Source organism: Heptranchias perlo, chromosome 6 (genome assembly GCF_035084215.1).
Source record: "Heptranchias perlo isolate sHepPer1 chromosome 6, sHepPer1.hap1, whole genome shotgun sequence".
Lineage (NCBI taxonomy): Eukaryota > Metazoa > Chordata > Chondrichthyes > Hexanchiformes > Hexanchidae > Heptranchias > Heptranchias perlo.
Genome location: NC_090330.1, coordinates 62,309,423 through 62,331,406, shown reverse-complemented (window position 1 = coordinate 62,331,406; position 21,984 = coordinate 62,309,423). Strand labels below are relative to the sequence as shown.

At 41.4% G+C, this 21,984-nt stretch overlaps 1 protein-coding gene across 2 annotated transcripts in view; it reads right to left on the bottom strand.

Moving 5' to 3' along the window:
• Positions 1-2,838: 2,838 nt before the first annotated feature.
• The window catches only part of yap1 (Yes1 associated transcriptional regulator), a 131,208-nt gene continuing 112,062 nt past the window's right edge, over positions 2,839-21,984 (bottom strand). For both annotated transcript variants that reach the window (XM_067986397.1, XM_067986396.1), the window contains 3 exons: positions 12,816-12,946; positions 6,300-6,412; positions 2,839-5,629 (listed from right to left, as the gene is read on the bottom strand). In XM_067986397.1, coding sequence (XP_067842498.1) covers positions 5,391-5,629; positions 6,300-6,412; positions 12,816-12,946 — 483 coding nt within the window. In that variant the 3' untranslated portion in view covers positions 2,839-5,390. The remainder of the gene's footprint in view (positions 5,630-6,299; positions 6,413-12,815; positions 12,947-21,984) is intronic.

Here is a 21,984-nt window from a genome sequence, read left to right as displayed (position 1 = left end):
GGCTGTGTTGATTAATTTTAATAGATGGAAAATCATAGGAGCAATTATCTGAATTCCTAATGTGCACACCTGGCACATGAAGCAATGAATTGGGAATGCTAGAGACTAAAATTTGTCTGTATATCCATACAACAAATTGTTGAAATTGTTAAAATTAGTCAAAACTAAACCTTCTAGCTCTTTCATCCTGCATGTATGTACATGGGATAGTATTTTATGTTACGGTATTGATTTCAGATCTCTTTTTGTTAAATCAAATAGTTTTCATAAGTTCCAGACATTGCCATAAAGCTCTGACTGTACAAAATGTTCAAACACAAAGCTATAACAGAATCTGAACATGCTGGGGAAAGAGGGGGGGTTTCTGCCTGCTTGCACTGTTCTGAGCTCTTTGAGTGTGGACCTGGGTGATCTCTGAGCGTGATCACATGGTGTCCACTGGATCACTCAAAACGTTGTGACTGGTGGACACCGCAGGACATTATCTGCCTCATCGATGATGAGAACCAAATCATTTAATACCTCCTCATCGGAACACATGCTGGCGGGGTGATCTGCATCTTTGGTGTCGACCTACTTTTGTCTTCTTCTAGGTTCTACTAGCTTTGCCTATTTTTCATGTGTCCATTTCACCTGCGTATCTCCCATCTTTTTCGCTATTCACACGCTTTCTATGTCTTTATTTCTTCGATTTCTCTTGTTTTGCCTTAGAGCTAGGCCATTCAGGAGTGAAATTAGGAAGCATGTTTTTGCCCAAAGGGCAGTGGAAATGTGGAACTCTCTCCGCCAAAAGGCTGTGGATGCTGGGTCAATTGAAATATGCAAGATCGACAGATACGGATCAAAATGGAGTTGAGGTACAGATCAGCCATGGTCTAATTAAATGATGGAACAGACTCGAGGAGCTGAATGGCATACTGTTGATCAAATATAAACTAGATTTAAGAGCCCATACGTCACACACTGTCAGCATGGCGAAGCAAGTACTAGGCACTCGTGTGTAATAGTAGTCAATAAAAAAAATTGGTAGCACTATGGAGTGTTCTTGCAAAGATTTGCCAGCATTTTTCATCAAAGGCCACGATTGGTAGATTTATGAGTTTCATGGAAATCGTAAACCATTGTATGCAAGGACATATTTGAGGAGGGCATGGGGAAAGATGTGGAAAAGACACTCCATGAACAGCTTATGTGTTACAAGTATTCCCACTCCTATGTTCAGTTCCTGAAATTGTTTTTCTGTTGAAGGAAGTGCCAGAGAACAAACATTTTTACACAATGAAGAGGGGGGGAAAAAAAACCCAGTAAAAGCTCTGGTGCAACACCTAGTGGCCAGTTAAAAAGCAACCTTATTCCCAGTCAAACCCAGAATACAGTATTTAAAAACACTATTGGTTAGTCAGTCAGATATTTAGCATCAGTCTTTCCCCACCACTTTTTCAAAAATTGACAGCCATGTCCAACAAAAACTAGTTTGAGGATTGTAGATTAATCTAAAACCACATTTACTAGAAACCATGCCAGTCACTCTACATAGCTCCAAGTGTAACAGATAAGATACAAGACTTAGACTAAGGACTGTAAGTTCTGCATGTAGCTGCACATGATGGAAAACAGGAATAGTGGCATAATTAAAATAGCTGGTTGCCCACGGACAGAACAAACTGATCAAGGTGCTGTACTTGCCTATTTTAAGAGGAGGGATAAATAAAGCCACATAAGCAGCATTTATATTGCACCTCATCACATGGAAATGCTCTCACTTTTGGAGTGCAGTGACTTTTGTAGATAAACATGTCAACATCCCACAAAAAGTTAAATGAGCTATTAATTTTTTCGTGGTATTGGTCGAAGGAGGTAAATTGGCCAGGACATCTGCAGAACTCCCTACTCTTCCTCAAATCGCACTATAGGACCTTAAATGGAACATTTCACACGAAGAAATCAATTGTGGCAATGCAGCACTCCCTCTGAAGTGCCAGCTTAGGTTATGCGATAAGTCCCAGTGTAGGACTCTTACCTACAATTTTTGAACCAGTGAGGACAAAAGGAAGAAAGGACTTGCATTTAAATAGCGCCTTTCATAACCTCAGGACGTCCCAAAGCACTTTACAGCTAATGAAGTACTTTTTTGAAGTGTAGTCACTGTTGTAATGTAGGAAACGTGGCAGCCAATTTGCGCACAGCAAGGTCCCACAGACAGCAATGTGATAATGACCAGATAATGTTTTTTATCGTGATGTTAGTTGAGGGATAAATATTGGCCAGGACACAGTGCTCTCCCCTGCTCTTCTTCGAAATAGTGCCATGGGATCTTTTACGTCCATCTTAGAGGGCAGAGGGGACCTAGGTTTAACGTCTCATCCAAAAGACAGCACCTCTGACCAGTGCAGCACTCCTGAAATGTCAGCTGAATTATGTGCTCAAGTCCCTGAAGTGAGACTTGAACCCACAACCTTCTTACTCAGAGGCGAGAGTGCTACTCAATGAGCCACAGCTGTACGTAGGGCAGAGTGACCCAGGTTTGATCACTGGTCTGTGCTCAGATTAAGGTGTTAGCCTAACAGTTGAAGTGCTACAATTAACTTCAGTGCCTCTGGGGTAGAGAGAGAAAAAATTATTAATCTAATTTTATTGTTTGTCATGGAATAGCATCTTATGATCATTTATGAGTATGGCAATATTGACTAACTCCAATGAGGACACCATGTAAGTGATTAGTGAATTCATAGATCAGTCTTCCACTAATTCATTGGAAGAACAGTAAATTTGCTTCCTATAATCAGCATAGGGCGGCACAGTACTGCAACCAAAGAAAGGTATAAGAAAACAAAGCAATTCTTTACCACAAAGAATATATTTTATACCACATGAATCATCACGAACCATTGGAAAGTATTACATACAGAAATAAAATGCAACAGGATTTACTGTATGTATCTATATACTGGCATGCTGGTACATCTGGAAAAAAAAAATCAACATTACTGAATATAAATTGAAGTATGTGTGCATTTATCAGTACTCTTGATATAAAATAATTTTACACGTTAAACAACTATCACAAGACAGAGAAATGTCAGTGTTCTATGTGTGCCAAGCACACATTCTGGCTATTTAAAGATATTTAGGCCGTGTTCAGTAAGATTTCAATATGCATGTGCAAAAAAAAAACTGTACACTTAGATGAATATTTGGAAATATTTTGTAAATTTAAAATTTTGTTGCATTGCTTTAGTTCCAACACTGATTAGTTCTCATCTCCTACCAGTTAAACAATACAGGTCACCAACCCCTAGAAGTTTTAAAAAAAATACAACTTTTCTTCTCACTAGTATAACTGTCTGTACATGACCACGCAAAGCAGTGACTATGTTTCTTTTGTAGCTTACTTAGGAAAAGGTAATTAAGTTCAATCATTAGCCATCAAAAATATGTGATGACATACATCAGAATCCTCTTTCTTTCAAGGTGGAAAGGAGGTGGGGAATGTTGTGGGTCTTGTTCACGACTTGGTTTTAAAAATAGAAGTTTAGAATCTATGATGAGTGCTCAAATTAGTACTACTTGAACAAAGGCGAGTACAAAACTACATAAATTCCCAAACTAAAGATGGGTGAATACAATCTCGTTGCTCCTCCCTGAAGCACAAGCTGCATGGCACATGTCTGAACATGCTTTGTCCAATTTATATAATTCCTACAAAATCAATGTTGACCTGTGTACAGATTTTAAAATGCTTCAAGACAAATGGGAGCTCAGGCAGGAGAGGAAGGCCCCATTACTCAATCCACAAACCTTAAGATTGTAGCATTTTCAATAAATACACTGCTTAAGACTCACAATACAAAATAAACTTTAAAGCCGTAGCCCGAGAAACAACCACCTCAGCTTTAGTGGCCTATGTACAGTGAAGCAGCTGTGTCAGATAAGCATTTTTTCTTTAACTGGACAGGACCTGAAAGCAGCACTCTCCAAGGATTGAACAAGAAATTGGAAAACATGAGGATTTAGTATAGAAATTTAAAATGTTTTCCCGGGTTCTCTATCAGTACCTGTTTAAAAAATATACTCAAATCACAAGCCACGTTATCTTTACAAGTAAAAACCCAAATACATGGTTTTAAAAAGGTGTCATGTATTCAGCAGCTCATAATTAGAAAATGAATTATGTTGCAAAAATAGGCTTATGAACTTCAGCATTAAAGGGAACATTCTTTGGAGACCTTTTTGATCACAAAGCTCCTGCTGATTTGTCACAATTCTTAAAACTAATCTTTTCTAACTATTATTATACACATATATATGTCCTTATAACCATTAACCCCACCTAACCATTCACTACTGTATATAGGATTCTTGACACTATCTATTCTGCTAACCATCTAACACAACATAAACAGGCCATTTAACCCCTCTACAACCTACAAAACAAAATCAAGGGCTTATTCCTTAAGCTTATATATAACCAGCACTTCTTTATATTGGTCATGCCTCATGTCTTTTGGTTTAAAAATAACCCTTTGTTTTGTCAACTGCAAAAGAATAAAACCTACTTTCAAACTCATTTAAAGTAATTTTGATAGACATTACAGAAAAATGTACATGTCCAATATACTGTAAAAAACATGTACAAGTAATTAAAAACCATTGACAAATCTTTCATATTTAAATAAGACCACATGAAACTTTAAAGTCACCCAATTCCCAGAATTAATTGGACAATTGTTTGAAATTTATATTTCAATAGCTCAAAGACAAAAGCAAATTAGGTATTGCGGTGTATACTGTAAAATGGAAGACGCAGTCTAAAAATGTCCATGTAGGCAGCATATTTGGATGCAAGATGTAACAGAGCTTCAAAGAAGCTGGGCAAAGGCACTTAATTGGCACCAGATTCTCTGTTGACGTCTCAGCAGCCATTGAGTAAATCTGATAACACAGTAGAAGCCTAAATTAGGGTTAATGTTGCTCACTTAAAACATTGGGGTTTTTCAAACCTCAAAAATCATGGGAAAACCAAAAATGTGATCATTGCTGCAAAACTGTACAATTCAAACAAGTAAAAGGATTACACTCAATGACAGGTGTTGACCCATGTGTATGAAATAGAAGGGTCAAGACCAGGAAAAAAATTAACAGGATACAGCTAGACATATATTCTAACCCTTCAAGGTAAAGCAGGTAAAAATTGTATAGTTGTTGCTAATCACTACTTCCGAAACGTGTGAAATACTAAATGGCAGAATCCTTTTCAAATATTCGGAGTTTATCCAATCTTGCATCAGGAGAAGAGACAGAACTCAGTTAAGTCCCAAACAGGTCATAAAAATGTCTCAAGTTTTCATATCCTTCACAGATTCAAAGGCAGTCTGATAGGACCAAGGGTCCTATAGCCATGTCAGGAAGCTCTCTTTATCTATCTTCGTGGCAGCAAGGACAGACTCCATGTCATTGAGAATGTCAGAGCTCAGTGCCTCCTGCAGGCTTGGCATTAATTCCTCTCCTTCTACATTCATGCTGTCTCCCTCCAGTGTTCCAAGGTCCACATTAGTACCAGGGATAGTTTCCAAGTAGTCTGGGAAACGGTTTTGCTGAGAGCCCATATTATTTGGGCCAAGGCTTTCACCTGGGCAAACAAATCAAAAGAAACTGAGAATAGCCCAATTGCACAACAAACATCCTATCTCGTAATAAAATTCAAATGCTGAAAGGAAAACAACCATTTGCCATTTGTCTGCCTGCAATGTACTCATTCCCCCAAAATTTTCTTCCTTTTTTCTATTCCAAATGTGCTGACACTCGTTAACGTATGGTGTTCTCTGCCAAGTTGTTTGACCATGGAAGGAATCACAGCTGATACAATTATGTCTTTATCCGATATCTACTCATTCATACTTTGTAGCAGGGGTCACTGGACAACAATTGGAAATTAAAACCCTTGGACCTCCTTCCATTCCCAGACCATTGTGGTGTACCAGCTGCCACCTTGGCCGAGATCAGCAAACTCAGCACAGGTTTGGGACCTCCTCGCTCTACATGGCTAAGTATAGCTTAGGCAGCACATTTACCCAATGAAACATCAAGGAAATTATTTTATTAACAGGAAATAAAGTTACATTTTGGAGCATTGCATAATTTATTGAATGTAAAATTGAATCTAAATCTATAGTTAGCTTGATGCTATTTATCATTTCCTGATTTTAGAAACTTGCTTGATTGAATTACTATTTATTTTAAACATTGCATCTGCTTTAAAAAAAAGGGAGTTTCCTGAATGTCCCAGGAACCCAACAGACCTGTGTCCATTTCCTCAACGCTGTTAAGAAAGTCATCAGGCGTTCTGGGTACACTGTAGCTGCTCATGCCGAGTCCACTGTCGGTACTCTCCTCCCTGGAATGGTATGTGCCACTATAAGAAAAATAAACCAGTTGAGGGGAAAGATGGGGGGGGGAAAGCTATGCATTGAGGTCTAAGAAAAGTAATTCTCTTTAAATGTACACTCCTTCCTCTCCCCTTCAGAAAAACACACACAAACATCCTCTGGATTTCAGCTTCCGATCAGCAAAGCCTTTGGATAGCCCTGTGAATCCAAGCCAATTAGCAGAAAATCAGATATGTTGGCAGAAACTGGTAATGCTGAGTATGAATAACTTCATTGTGTAGTTTTAAGCAAGAGGCTTTAGTGTCTGCTTTTTGCAACCACGTGTTTTCATGCTCCATTTGTTTTTCATTTGTGCTTATCTATATCAGTTAGTTCTGTGGAAACTGGACCCAATTAATTTATATAAATACTGCATCATTGAAAGTTGGTGTGAATCACGCAAATCCAGCAGTTAAGAAAATGCTATTCCTATCTTTTGATCCAAGTGAGAAATGTGGTGTAGTGTTCAATATTTGAAAGTTGTAGTTTCCAACACTGAGCTGAAATTAAGTCCCTTATCAGCCTACTAGGTTTTACGCAAATGCTCTCATTGTTGCACCATGTTTTTCAACTTTTGCTGAAAACTTCAATTTTACAAAATAGAGTACACCCCCCTTTTTTCCTCATATAGTCTTTGAAGAAAGCCCATTTCAAAAGTATTAAGATACTAATCCAAAGCAAGGTTACACACCAAAGCAAGATTACATACACACCAAAATTCCCTAGATTCTAGAACGGTCCTGGTGGATTGGAAGGTAGCAAATGTAACACTGCTATTCAAGAAAGGAGGGAAGAGAGAAAACAGGGAACTATAGGCCAGTTAGCCTGACATCAGTTGTCGGGAAAATGCTGGAATCCATTATTAAGGACGTGGTAACAAGGCACTTAGAAAATCATAATATGATTAGGCTGAGTCAACATGGTTTGTATGAAAGGGAAATTATGTTTGACAGATAAATCTATTAGAGTTTTTTGAGGATGTAATTAGCAGGGCAGATACGGGGAACCAATGGATGTAGTATAATTGGATTTCCAAAAAGCATTCGATAAGGTGCCACACGAAAGGTCGTTACACAAGATGGGGTTGGGGGTAATATATTAGCATGGATAGAGGATTGGTTAATGGACAGAAAACAGAGAGTAGGAATAAACGGGTCATTTTCAGGTTGGCAGGCTGTAACTAATGGGGTGCCGCAAGGATCAGTGCTTGGGCGTCAGCTATTTACAATCTATATTAATGACTTAGATGAAGGGACTGAGTGTAATGCATTCAAGTTTGCTGACAATACAAAGCTAGGTGGGAAAGTAAGCTGTGAGGAGGACACATAGTTTCAAAGGGATATAGACAGGTTAAGTGAGTAGGCTAGGTGGCGGAAGGTGGAGTATAATGTGGGGAAATGTGAGGTTATTCACCTTGATAGGAAGAATAGAAAAACAGAATACTTTCTAAAATAGTGAGAAAGGGATTTGGGTGTCCTTGTACACGAAACTCAAAGTTAACATGCAGGCACAGAAAGCAATTAAGAAGGCAAATGGTATGATGGCCTTTATTGCAAGGGGGTTGGAGTACAAGAGTAAGGAAGTTTTGCTGCAATTGTACAGAGCTTTGGTGAGACCACACCTGGAGGACTGTGTACAGTTTTGGGCTCCTTACCTAAGGAAGGATATACTTGTCTTAAAGGCAGTGCAACGAAGGTTCACCAGATTGATTCCTGGGATAAGAGGGTTGTCCCATGAGGAGAGATTGAGTAGAATGGGCCTATACTCTCAGGAGTTTAGAAGAATGAGATGTGATCACATTGAAACATATAAGATTCTGAGAGGGTTTGACAGGATAGATGTTGAGAGGCTGTTTCTTCTGGCTGGAGAGTCTAGAACTAGGGGGTATAGTCACAGGATGAGGGGTCGGCCATTCAAGACTGAGATGAGGAGAAATTTCTTCACTCAGAGGGTTGTGAATCTTTGGAATTCTCTAGCCCAGATGGCTGTGAATGCTCAGGTGTTAAGTATATTCAAGGCTGAGACTGATAGATTTTTGGACTCTAAGGGAATCAAGGAATATGGGGATCGGGCGGGAAAGTGGAGTTCAGGTCGAAGATTAGCTGTGATCTTATTGAATGGCGGAGCAGACTCGAGGGGCTGTATGGCTTACTCCAGCTCTTTTTTCTTAAGTTCTTAGATATCTTGGGAGATAATTTGTGTAACCTTTGCACCAGTACATTGATTAATAAAAGAAATGTAATGACTTAAATGTAGACAAGCAAATTTTTTGAACTGTCGAGTAATACAGTTCAAGTAAGCAACAGTCTTGCTATACTTGTGGCAATGTTTGAAATTAGATGACTGTCATAGTTTGGGCATTTGGGAACCAATAACAATTTAGAATAGACAGAATTTAGTTGCACTCGGTTCATACTTTGCTAGTCGGGAAAGATTGTGTAGTCCCTCAGAACCTAAAGCTGCATTTGCATCACAGCAAAGTGGTTTCGTTTTGCATTGTTGCTATAGTTGCAGTGTAAATGTAGCCTAAATCTGGTGTGAAAGCCCCATTTGTTACCAAAGCAAGTAGAATGAGGAGGAAGTCGCTCCACTTCTCTCAAGTTAGATGGAGCCGTAAATCTGAATTTACACTACACGAGGTTTCATACGGTGCAAAGTGGAAACTGCTTTACAGTGATACTAAATGTAGTGTAAATGCACCTTTAGCACAACCGATCAGGAAGGGAAAGATCATATACAGGGAGCAAGTGTGGCCTTTGGTCGACTGACTAAGCATGCTTGGAATCAGCCACTAAACTGAAGGTTTATATGGCAGTTGTCCTTCCTGTGTGGATGCCAAACATGGACACTCTAATGGAAGGTACACTCCACAGCTGGAAAGGTTTCACCAAAGACACTAGCGCTCCTTACTTCACATTAGGTGGCAAGAGAAAATCACCAACAATGAAGTACTGGACTATGTTGACAGCATTGAGTTTACGATAATTAATATTCAGCTCCATCCATGTTGTTATGATGGATGATGTATGGTTGACAAAGCCGGTGCTTTATGGTGAAAAGGTGGATGGCAGAAGAAAGCGGAGGGGTGGGGAAACGGGGCAAAGGGGGGTGAAAAATGTGCTACAAGGACACACTGAAGATCCACTTGAAGCAGTCAGAAGAACGGAGCGTGTGCGGGGGGCGGGAGAATGTATGGCAGGAGGGGGTTACAGAGACAGAGAGAGGGGTGAGCCCATGAAGGAATTTAAAAATGGGAATGAGAATTTAAATTTGAGGCATTGAGGAACTGGGTGCCAATGTAAGTCAGGGGCAAGGGCAAAGACAGGGATCATGAGTGAGCGGGACTTCGTGCACGATAGGATGCAGGCAGCAGGCAGCAGAATTTTAGATAAGCTGAAATTTAGATGCTGGAGAATGGGTTGCCAGCTGGAAGAGCATTGAATAGTTGAAAATGGAGGTGACAAAGGTATGGATGAAGGTTTAAGTAGCAGATGGGCTGAGGTAAGGCAGAGGAGGGCAATGTTATGGAGGCGAAAGTAGGAAGTCATTGTGATGGAGAGGACATTGGGTCAGAAGCTCAGCTCAGAGTTGAATAGGATGCTGAGATAGTGAACAGTCTGATTCAGCCTGAGACGGTGGCTGGGGAGGAGGATGGAATCAATGGAAATTGTGGAAGGGATTTAAGACAATGGCTTCTGTCTTACCAATATTTATCTGGAGGAAACTGCAGCTCAGCTAAAACTGGATGTTGGACCAGCAGTCTGACAACACTGAAGCAGTGAAGGGGTAGGGAGAGAGGGTGAAGAGGTAGAGCTGGGTGTTGGTGTACAAGTGGAAGCTAGTCCACATCAATGGATGACGCCCCCAAAGGGCAGCATGTAGATGAGGATGGAGAGGGTCACGGTTAGATCCTTGGGGGTGTTCAAGAAGCAACAGTGCAGTGTTCGGAAGATAAGCCATTGTTACAGGTGTTAGCTGTGGCTCAATGGTAGCATTCTCACCTTCGAGTCAGAAGTTTGTAGGTTCAAGCCCCACTCCAGAGACTTGAGCACAAAAATCTTGGCTGACACTCAGTGCAGTACTGAGGGAGTGCTGCACTGTCGGAGGTGCCGTTTTTCAGATGAGACATTAAACCAAAGCCCAGTCTGCCCTCTCAGGTGGACGTAAAAGATCCCATGGCACTATTTTGAAGAACAGCGGAGATCTCCCCAGTGTCCTGGCCAATAGTTATCCCTCAACCAACATCAATAAAACAGATCATCTGGTCGATGCCACATTGCTGTTTGTGGGACCTTGCTGTGCACAAATTGGCTGCTGCATTTCCGACATTACAACAGTGACTACACTTCAAAAGTACTTCATTGGCTGTAAAGCTCTTTGGGACATCCGGAGGTCGTGAAAGGCGCTATATAAATGCAAGTGTTTTTCTTACAGATGTTCTGGCTAGAATTGGATGGAACCAAGTGAAGGTAGTCTCACCGAGCAGGGCAGTGGAGAGGCATTGTAGGAGGATGATTTGGTCGACCGTACCAAAGGCTGTAGAAAGATCAAGGAAAGATAATGCAATACAGTCACATTTGTGACTTTAGTTAGGACTGTTTTGGTGCTGTGGCAGAGGCAGAAACCTGATTGGAGAGATTTACACATACAGTTGTGGGAAAGATGGGCATGGATTTGGGAGGCAACATCATATTCAAACCAGTAGTTTACAAGAACAGAGGGGTCAACGATGTTTTTGTTTTGAGGAAGTTGTGACGAGGGTAGTTTTGAAATGGTAGAGGACAGTATCTTTGCAAATTGCACTAAATCTATGAGCAGATTTACAGAATATGAACAATTTGTGATAATCCATATTTTAAAAAGGACTGTATCAAGATATCTGGCAGCAGGCCAGCAAATTTCCCAATCAACACACGAGTTAAAGTTGTACAAATAAATTCTCGGATTTAGTTTCTATTCAAGGTTTCTCGATCCTTACAGATAGTTCCACTTATTAATTTAGCACAGTCCTTTCAGAGCACTTCTAGAAGAAATGTGCTCCTATCTATTGGCGTAGCAATGTAAATATATTTTGTTCATGAAAAAACTGCATCAGTATTCCTTTGTCAGAATTGTAAAGTGGAAAATTTCAACATAACGAAGCCTGTAAGGCAAGTTATTCATTCTTATTTTATTAAAAGACCATTTCCATTTTAGAAATAGGAATGAATTTGCTCCTTTGAAGAATAGCACTAATCTGGGCAGGTAGCCAAGCCGCCCGCTGTGCTGCAGTCTGCCAGATACAAGGGTGCTTGCCTAACACTGTAGGATGATCCATCACGGTCTTGGGAGGTCCCAAAGACCCCTTATTAAATGCACTCCAGGAGTAGAAGGATGTTGACATCTCAGCAACTTTTTCAGGCATTTCTTCGACATGACACAATATGACCATTTCCAAATGCCAGCCAGGCCTAAGGCTGCAAAGGTCATTACAGCAATTCACAACCAAGTCAAAGCTCTACATTGATTAAATATTCTGTTGTGATTTGTAAATCTATTTTTTCTCTTCCTCCTTGTCTGTTCTTCTGACTTATGACAAAGATTGGAGCAGTCCCTCTATATTAGATGCAATAAGATGCGTGCATGCTCACAAACACAGTAAGAATACAGAAACATCTATACAGTGTAGCAATGCAATCAGAGTTGGGTGTTGTACAGCCATCAACAAGAAAGAAGAATATGTCCTATAGTGTGGGGTGGGGGGGGGACACTTAACTACTGATGGTTTTTAAATCAGACCTGTCAAGTCTCTCACAGTTTGGTTCAAAAATATGACTCATTTCAATATATCTCACTCTTAAAAGTTAAGCACACTTCATAAATTTCAATGCGCTTGTAATTAATCTCATACCTTTGATCATAACTTTCACTCCACTTCGGTTTACGGTTACTGACATTTCAATCAGCTCCTGGATGAACCTTACTTCACAGATAGATTCAACATCCCTTTCACATTAGTGAAAAAGGCTCAGCAATTGCGCTGGTTTTGATTGTGCTGAATTTTTCCCATGTATACCGTGTGTGCAGTTTCTCCAAAAGTGACTTTAGTACTACTCTTTAACAAATCACAAGCATATGCAGTTAGTGGAAGTTGCATTTGTAACGTCAGTGGAAGGTCTATACGGACCTGCAATGTCGATTGTCCACCCTGTACCAGGCCCAGAATGGCAGACTTTACTTTTCTGCTGCCAATATGCACTGTTGACACTTACTACCAGTGACACTTTCAGTCAGAGGCAGATAGTGAGTCTCATTCCATGAGGATCTAATTGCCTCAAGCCTCAAGAACACTTCTCTTTTTAAACAGGGTTAACGCCACCGGTCACAAGAAATTTTAGACTGAGCACCCACCTATTAAGGAACGGATCTGAACTGTTTGTTGTCATGGTCCTTACATCCTGCGACATTGCAGATGATGAAACTGGATTCTGAGGGCTGCCATCTTGTTCCATGGTTGGCAGTTGACTGCGCAAGGCCATTTCCTGTGAACGGAATGCAAAGAATGAAGCCCGGGACCACAGAAAAGCCTTTAAATAACGAAATGTTGTAACAGCTCATTAATGACTTTTTCCCTTGAATGTACTATCCTAAAACCCAAATCATGCTATTTTTAATGATTGATTGAAATCAATTGATAATAGTTTTAGCGCTGAACCCAATAAAACCCAGAAACATCAATGTTGGCATAAAGCAGATTCAGCGTGACACACTTGGTACAGGAAGCATTTCATTTTCACTCCATATTGACAGGCAACATCAATGTAAAGAGCACCTTCGGTTGCCTGCATCACATATACAGGGCTGACTGCAACTTATGGTTGGACAGTCCTATGCACAGCTGTCTTCCAGTATCTCACCGAAGTAGCCTGGACACAGTGCCCAAGTCAGTAGGTTACTCAATGGTGTTAAATAGCACATCAAAGCCTGCCCCTGTCCTTATCTGGCTTCCACATGAATGTAAATTACACAACAGGTTGTTGAATAGCAATCAATCAAAGACTGGAACTTCCTTTCCTGATTCAGGAATGCTGAAGGTAGTTGTAGTGTCCCAGCGATCAATGCAGCAAGATCAGGTAACTCAAACAGACCATTCTTGTTCTCCAGTGCTCAGCACCACACCCACACAGTGTCTTCATCCAGAGAATCATTGGGAAGCCACACATTCAGCAAAATTGCTCAAGGCCCAGCAAAAAGCAAATTTTATAGCTAGTCCTGTTTCAGTTGTTATAAAAGCTCTCAGTGCAGTTACACAGATATTGGAATAACCCACTCTGTCCTGTACTAGTGTGGTAACATTCATTCTAACTGTGTCGGAGAAAAATGACTCAGAATGCTGGTATCCACTGCTCATTATGCTGAAGAGAAGGAAAGAGGATGGGATCGTATGGTCATAAAGTAATTGCTCCAGCAATGCAAATCATATCTCGAGCTGCAGCAGCTACTGGAGTGTTGAAGGCCAGAAAAGTGAAGAATTCAGCTTCAGCAGGAGAAATTGGGGTGCAAGTATTGATGACATTTTCCTTCATATATTTTTCTGTATTTTATGGTTAAATTTATTTTAATTTACTGCATTTTAGGTGTTTGATGCTAGTAGCAGTTTAAAGTTGTTTATTTGATACCTTAACTGTCAACTGGTTTAAGGCAGTAATAGATAATTAATTGGTTACAAAAGAGGTGTGGTTAGTTGTTTTCTGATACAATTAATCATGTTTTTCCTGTAGCAGTTGGACTATTATGTCTGTCAAGACAGTATAAATTTGAGCTGAGTAGCGAGAGCTCAATCTCGAGCTCTGAGAAGCCAGTGGAGAATGTGAAAGGCAAGAAGAGAATAGAGCCTAGCTTTAGAGGGAAAAATCAGCCTTGAGGTGCCATTTGGATAGGAATTGTTTTTTCCTAAAATTAGTACTTATGTAAAGTGAGCAAGAGGAGTTTGATGCTAGTGTGGGGTTCAAGCTAACACTAGATACAATTTTTAAGTTAGATGGAAATGGATGCACAGAATCCTCAGGTATGGAGAATGATATGTGGCCATCATGGATCCTCAATGCAACATGGGCAGCATATTTGCATTAAGTGTTGGAAATTGAGTCTCTGAAGGAGAGGATCTCTTTGCTCGAGCAGCAATTGGCCACTCTGCAGCATCAGAGATGATGAGGAGTATCTGGATCATATTCACCAGGACATGGCCACTCAAAGAGGTACTGCAGGTCAGTTCAGGACGCAGTTAATGTAGTAAGAGCAAAGTAAGAGACCATCCGCAGGGGCAGCCGAAGGAGACAGGACTCACACATGCAAAGAGCCCAAGTTATGGGAACTGTCCAATAAATACATAATGTTGGACAATTACGAGGTGGACAGTGAGAGCTACTCAGAGGAGGCTGGTCCTGAGCAACATTATAGCACAGTGGATAAAGGGACTACTCAAGGGGGTGAGAGACAGGTAAACTACAAAGAAGAGTGGTAGTAGTGAGGAATTCTATAGTCAGACATACAAACAGCCATTGTGACTGGGAATCCCAAATAGTATGTTGCTTCCCTGGAGCCAGGGTGAAGGACATCATGGAACGGGTAGGAAACTTCTGGAAAGGGAGGAAGAGCAGCCTAAAGGCATGGTCCATGAACCAATGATATAGATACAATTAAATTTAAGAATTTGAACAGTAGATTGAAAAATAAGACCTCAAGGGTCGTAATCTCTGGATTGCTTCCTGTGCCACACACTGGATACGTTAAGGAGAGGAAAATGACAATGCAGAAGGTATTTATATTCTTGGGGCATTGGAACAAGGGAAAGCTATTCTGAAGGAACAGCCCTCACCTGAAGAGAGAGAGTAAATAAAGAAGTGGGGGAGGAATTTAAATATGGCAGCAGGGGTGGGGAAAGACTGGGCTTGAGACTAGAGAGGGAGAACAGGATTAATAAAGCTTTTGGAATAGAGGCAAAAGACTTAGCTGAAATAAATAGTGAGAAAATACTATCAGAGGATAACAGAAAAGAAATAGGCTATGAAATAGAGAGGGATATAAAACAAAAGAGAAAACCATGAAAAAGAATGCATCCATAAGTCAGTGTAATGTATGTGAATGCACAGTGCCTTCAAGATAACACTGGACAACCGGAAGCATTAATAATTATGGAAGAATATGATTTAATAGATAGAACAGAAACCTGGCTCAAGTTTGGACAGGACTAGGAACTTAATATTCCCAATTAACATTTTCAAGAGAAATAGGGTGGGATAAAAGGGGTGAGGTGGCAATGTTAGTGAAGGATTCCATCACTGTACTAGAATGTAAGGATGTCCTCACAGATAGACTTATGAAATAGGAAGAAACATAATACAATTCTTGGCATGCATTACAGGCCACCCAACAGTAGAAATGAGATAGAGATGGAAATCTGTATACAGTTAAGAGATATGAAGGTCTTCGATAACATATTTCACAAGAAGCTTGTTAGAAATATTATGGTACAAGAGGAAATGTAACAGAATGGATAGAAAGTTAGTTAACAAACAGTAAACAAGGTGAGGGTGATTAATTACACATTAAGTTACATTGGACAAGGCTGGAAGTGGTGTACCCCAGAAGTCATGCTGGGTCTAACTTTGTTCTCTGTATATATAGATGATTTGGATTTAGGTACAGAGAACACAATCTCAAAATTTGCCAAACTTCCTACTTTTGTGTCATCAGCAAACAGTGAAGTCTGTAAAAAAAAAGACTAAGAAGTCAGATAGGTTAGCACTTGCAATTTAATGAGGATAAGTAATACATTTTGGGAGAAAAAGCAAGGAATGGGAATATACACTCAATGGAAAGACAATGTGGCCGGAGAAAGACCAAAGAGTTCAAATACATACTTTCTTGAAAGTGGAAGTCAGCTGGATAAAGCCATAAAAAAGCCAAAAGCATTTTGGGTTATATAAGTAGGGGCATAAAGTGCAAGAGTAAGGAAGTAATAATGAATTTATACAAAACATTGGTTAGGCTGCAACTAGAGTACTGTGTGCAGTTTTGGTCGCCTTATTATAGAAAGGATATTAAAGCCATAGAAAGTGCACAATGTAGAATCTCCAGGATGATGCCAGTGATGGGAAACTGTAGTTATGAGGAAAACTTGAACTGGGACTATTTCTGTCCAAGAAGAGAAGTTTGAGGGGAGATTCTGTAGAGGTTTTTAAAATTATGAAATTTTGATAGTGAATAAGGAAAGATTATTTTTTTTGGTTGGGGAGTCAGTGATGGGGGCTTATCAATTTAAAATTACCAGAATGAGGAAAAAGGTTGGGTGTAATGTCTTTACACAGAGGGATTGTTAGACCATGGAATGCTATGCCACAGGAAGTGGTTGAGGTAGAGGTCATTGCATCTTTTGTGGGAAAATTGGATAAATACTTGAAGCAGAGGTAGATACAAGGCTATAGGTAGCGAGCAGGCAAGTTTTGGATTGCTTTAGCAAAGGGCTGGCATAAACATGATGGACCAAATGTGCTAAGTGCTGTAAGCTTCTATATTCTACTAAAATTGTGCATTTGTTAAGCACAGATCTTGTAACATTTGGCTGCTGAATTGTTTTTTGCTGAGGTGAGGCAAGAGAGTTTTACAACCCGAGAAGGTGTGGGATATTAAGACAGAACTATTTTTTTTTCCAAATGCCACTGCTGGATGTACCAGGTATCCATTAGAAGGATGTCATGGTTTTATTAGAAATGCAATATGTTCTTTAGGCAAGGTATTCAGGCTCTGTTAAAATACTTACATTTTCAGAAGGTGTAGATCAGCAAAAAATGCATTGTTGAATCTGGTGTCATGCGTATCATTGCACAATTCATTATGGGGCGCACCTTCTGAAACCCGACAGCTTGTAATTACACTGCAGCAAGTTTCAAAGCAAACCCTCATCGGTAAGCAATGTTGATTTTCTTTGCTCCATCTTGGGCCTGATTAGAAATAGTTCAGAGCCACTCCAGTTAACAACACACAACATAACTAAGGTATTAGTGTACTGAAGAGGTAACAATAAAGCTAAATCTAGACAAAACATGAATTGTACATAAGTGTTCTGTGCCCCTAAAAAAAACTTGTGTTTTAAATAAAGTTTCTTTCCCCATACGCCTCTTCTGAAATCTTGGCGGGGTCCAGTTCAGGGATCACCAGCAGTCCTCTGGTACCTCACCCAGCTGGCTGCTCTTCACATGAGCCAGATGGTGATTGTTGGCAGACCATTTAACAATGAATGGAATCACAGCTGAGTCCAATTCTTCCCTCACTTAACATATGAATTTTCCAATAGGGCACACAGCATTGTGGTTTGATATTGGACAAGCAACCCGTGGATTGAGAGTTCAAATCCCATCAATAAATCTGGTAATAAAATGACCATGTCATTAAAACCCAAACACCAAAGAGAACCTGCCACCACTATTTGGTTTGGCCTATGTCTGACTCCAATCCAAGATTATATGGTTGACTCTTAATGTCCTCTGAAGCGGCCAAGCAAGACAATTACTGTAAAAACAATTGCTATTGAAGAAGGTACACAACCATTTTCTCAGGGCAAGGAATGATAAACCAATAAATGCAACCTTGCCTACATCACACCCATATCCTGAGAAGTAATTTATAAAAAAAACTGCACAGGAATCAGAAATGGGAACTCTAGTTGATTTTTCCTCTCTTTAGCCCAGAGTCACTTTAGTTAATTGTAATGCCTCCGCTTCTGCCCAGCTAAAATCAGCTTACTCAGTAGACAAAATTAAATCTTGGACCATTTGGTCCATATAGCATAGTACCACACTGGGCGGTGCCTTTATACATCAACCTCAATAAAGAAAGTGTTTTTTTTGGCTTGGCACCCCCTCTGTAGAGGGTGAAGCTTCATGCTTGAGTATGGTTCCAAGGTACTAGCAGTCCTCCACTACCTTGCCAGTCTTCATGTATGAGCCCAGGCAAGGTATTTGACAGCCAAGCCAGATTTTGTACTCATTCGATAGCCACACATGAACACTTTCCAGGAGGAGGAATTGGATTGTAAATCAGCAGAGGGAACTCTCTTTGCTTTTCTATTCCAGGAGCACTTAAGTCAACTGTAGTACCCCTAACTGCAACCCCAGCTGCAAACGATTGATCTTAAAGCGGGGGCAGGAAGATCAGGACTACCGTATCCTGTCAACGGCACGCAAAACTTCACTCAGTTCTGACTTCCTCATTTCAAACGGAAGTATGGAAATCGTAGCACCGATCCAAGAATACAAGTTGAAATTACATCTCAACATCTGGGGAATCACAAATCATTCATAGTACAAAATCACCCATTTTTAAAAAAAGTAATGGCTGCTCTTAACAGCAAGATAGTGTTGGGAATAGGTTGAACAAGGCTCAGAATCAACACATTTTGTAAAAAAAAATCTGACTTGTAGAGAGTCTTTTTTATTATAAGTACTAAACAGATATTCATTTGTCTACTAATGTGCAGGCAACCACACCAAGTAAGGTGCCAAAAGTAAGAGGCCCAGAGAATACTTGGCTCTCTGTGCAAGGGTTGTACCCACACTTTTATTCCCTCTAAGACAGCTGTTGACTAGGATACCAGGTATAATGATCCAGAAGTACAGGTTAAAGAAAAAAAAACAGATGCAATAAGAAAGTGTTTAAAAAAGTTGCATTCTCAAAACAGATTTGTCTGAGTACAAAATATAATGACCAACTTTAAGATAGATCCATTTTCTATTCATTTCAAGTTTTAACATTTTAAAAGCAGAAAAAAAGACTCAGTTTATCCAGTGAGTAGCTGAGCCACACTGACCAGGAAGGTCCCAGGTTTGATCCCTGGTCTGTGCTAAATTAGCTAATCTCAGCTGGAGTGGTGGTAGGAATCCTACAATTGGCTTCAGCGCGGCGGGCTAGGAAGGGGGAAGACATAGCCAGGGTAATCACTTCTGAATGCTATCTAGGGGTTATGTGGATGTCTGTTGAGGATACAATTTGCTTTGACTGAGATGCCTCCCACAGTTGAATGGATCACCACCACTCACTCAAGGCTTACACGGGGATAATATCCACTTGGGCACTTGGTACTAGAGGGCATCCCAAGTGGAACAGTACTCAGCAAGGAGTCAACACATTTGGCAGCAAAAGAAACTAACAAACATATAAAATACAAACCATTTTCTGTACTTTTTCCAATACTGTGATGTGGAGATGCCGGTGATGAACTGGGGTGGACAAATGTAAGGAGTCGCACAACACCAGGTTATAGTCCAACAGCTTTATTTGAAATCACAAGCTTTCGGAGCTTTGCTCCTTCATCAGGTGAAGTGAAGAGTTACATATAGGCACAGCATATATAGTCAGAGAACAATGCCTGGTGATTACAGATAATCTTGCCAACTGCCCTTTATCACACCTCAGCAGAGAGATAATCACAGCAATCAAAGGAGTGAATGGTGTTCAGACAGGTGAGTCAGGGAAGCATTACATCCAAGAATAGTGAGGTGGGGTCACAAGGTGTCAAATCAGAAAGACAGAGAGAGACCAGTTGTATTAAAAACAGATAACTTTTTTTTGCTGGAAATCGCAGCAGGTCCGGCCGCATCCGTGTATGGAGAACAAGCCAACTACGACTTGAGTCTGGATGACTCTACGTCAGGTGGGGTTACATGTAGCGTGACATAAACCCAAGATCCCGGTTGAGGCCATCCTCATGGGTGCGGAAATTGGCTATCAATTTCTGCTCGACGATTTTGCGTTGTCGTCTGTCTCGAAGGCCGCCTTAGAGAACGCTTACCCGTAGATCGGAGGCTGAATGTCCTTGACTGCTGAAGTGTTCCCCGACTGGGAGGGAACCCTCCTGTCTGGCGATTGTTGCGCGGTGTCCGTTCATCCGTTGTCGCAGTGTCCATACTCCGGGGCATCCTTTCCTGCAACGTATGAGGTAGACAACGTTGGCCGAGTCACAGGAGTATGAACCATGTACCTGGTGGGTGGTGTCCTCACGTGTGATGGTGGTATCTGTGTTGATGATCTGGCATGTCTTGCAGAGGTTGCCGTGGCAGGGTTGTGTGGTGTCGTGGACGCTGTTCTCCTGAAAGCTGGGTAATTTGCTGCCAACGATGGTCTGTTTGAGGTTAGGTGGCTGTTTGAAGGCGAGTAGTGGAGGCGTGGGGATGGCCTTAGCGAGGTGTTCGTCGTCATCGATGACATGTTGAAGGCTGCGAAGAACATGGCGTAGTTTCTCCGCTCCGGGGAAGTACTGGACGACGAAGGGTACTCTGTTGGTTGTGTCCCGTGTTTGTCTTCTGAGGAGGTCTATGCGATTTTTCGCTGTGGCCCGTCGGAACTGTCGATCGAAGAGTCAAGCGTCATATCTCGTTCTTACGAGGGCGTCTTTCAGCGTCTGTAGGTGTCCATCACGTTCCTCCTCGTCTGAGCAGATCCAGTGTATTCGCAGGGCCAGTCCATAGGGGATGTCCTCTTTGACGTGGTTAGGGTGGAAGCTGGAGAAGTGGAGCATCATGAGGTTGTCCGTGGGCTTGCGGTAGAGTGAGGTGCTGAGGTGCCCGTCTTTGATGGAGATTCGTGTGTCCAAGAATGAAACCGATTCTGAGGAGTAGTCCATGGTGAGATTGATGGTGGGATGGAACTTGTTGATGTTATCGTGTAGTCTCTTCAGTGATTCACGATGCTCTACTTCTCCAACTTCCACCCTAACCACGTCAAAGAGGCCATCCCCTATGGACAGGCCCTGCGAATACACTGGATCTGCTCAGACGAGGAGGAATGTGATGGACACCTACAGACGCTGAAAGACGCCCTCGTAAGAACGAGATATGACGCTTGACTCTTCGATCGACAGTTCTGACGGGCCACAGCGAAAAATCGCATAGACCTCCTCAGAAGACAAACACGGGACACAACCAACAGAGTACCCTTCGTCGTCCAGTACTTCCCCGGAGCGGAGAAACTACGCCATGTTCTTCGCAGCCTTCAACATGTCATCGATGACGACGAACACCTCGCTAAGGCCATCCCCACGCCTCCACTACTCGCCTTCAAACAGCCACTTAACCTCAAACAGACCATCATTCGCAGCAAATTACCCAGCTTTCAGGAGAACAGTGTCCACGACACCACACAACCCTGCCACGGCAACCTCTGCAAGACATGCCAGATCATCGACACAGATACCACCATCACACGAGAGGACACCACCCACCAGGTACATGGTTCATACTCCTGTGACTCGGCCAACGTTGTCTACCTCATACGTTGCAGGAAAGGATGCCCCGGAGCATGGTACATCGGCGAGACCATGCAGACACTGCGACAATGGATGAACGGACACCGCGCAACAATCGCCAGACAGGAGGGTTCCCTCCCAGTCGGGGAACACTTCAGCAGTCAAGGACATTCAGCCTCCAATCTTCGGGTAAGCGTTCTCCAAGGCGGCCTTCGAGACACACGACAACGCAAAATCGTCGAGCAGAAATTGACAGCCAAGTTCCGCACCCGAGGACAG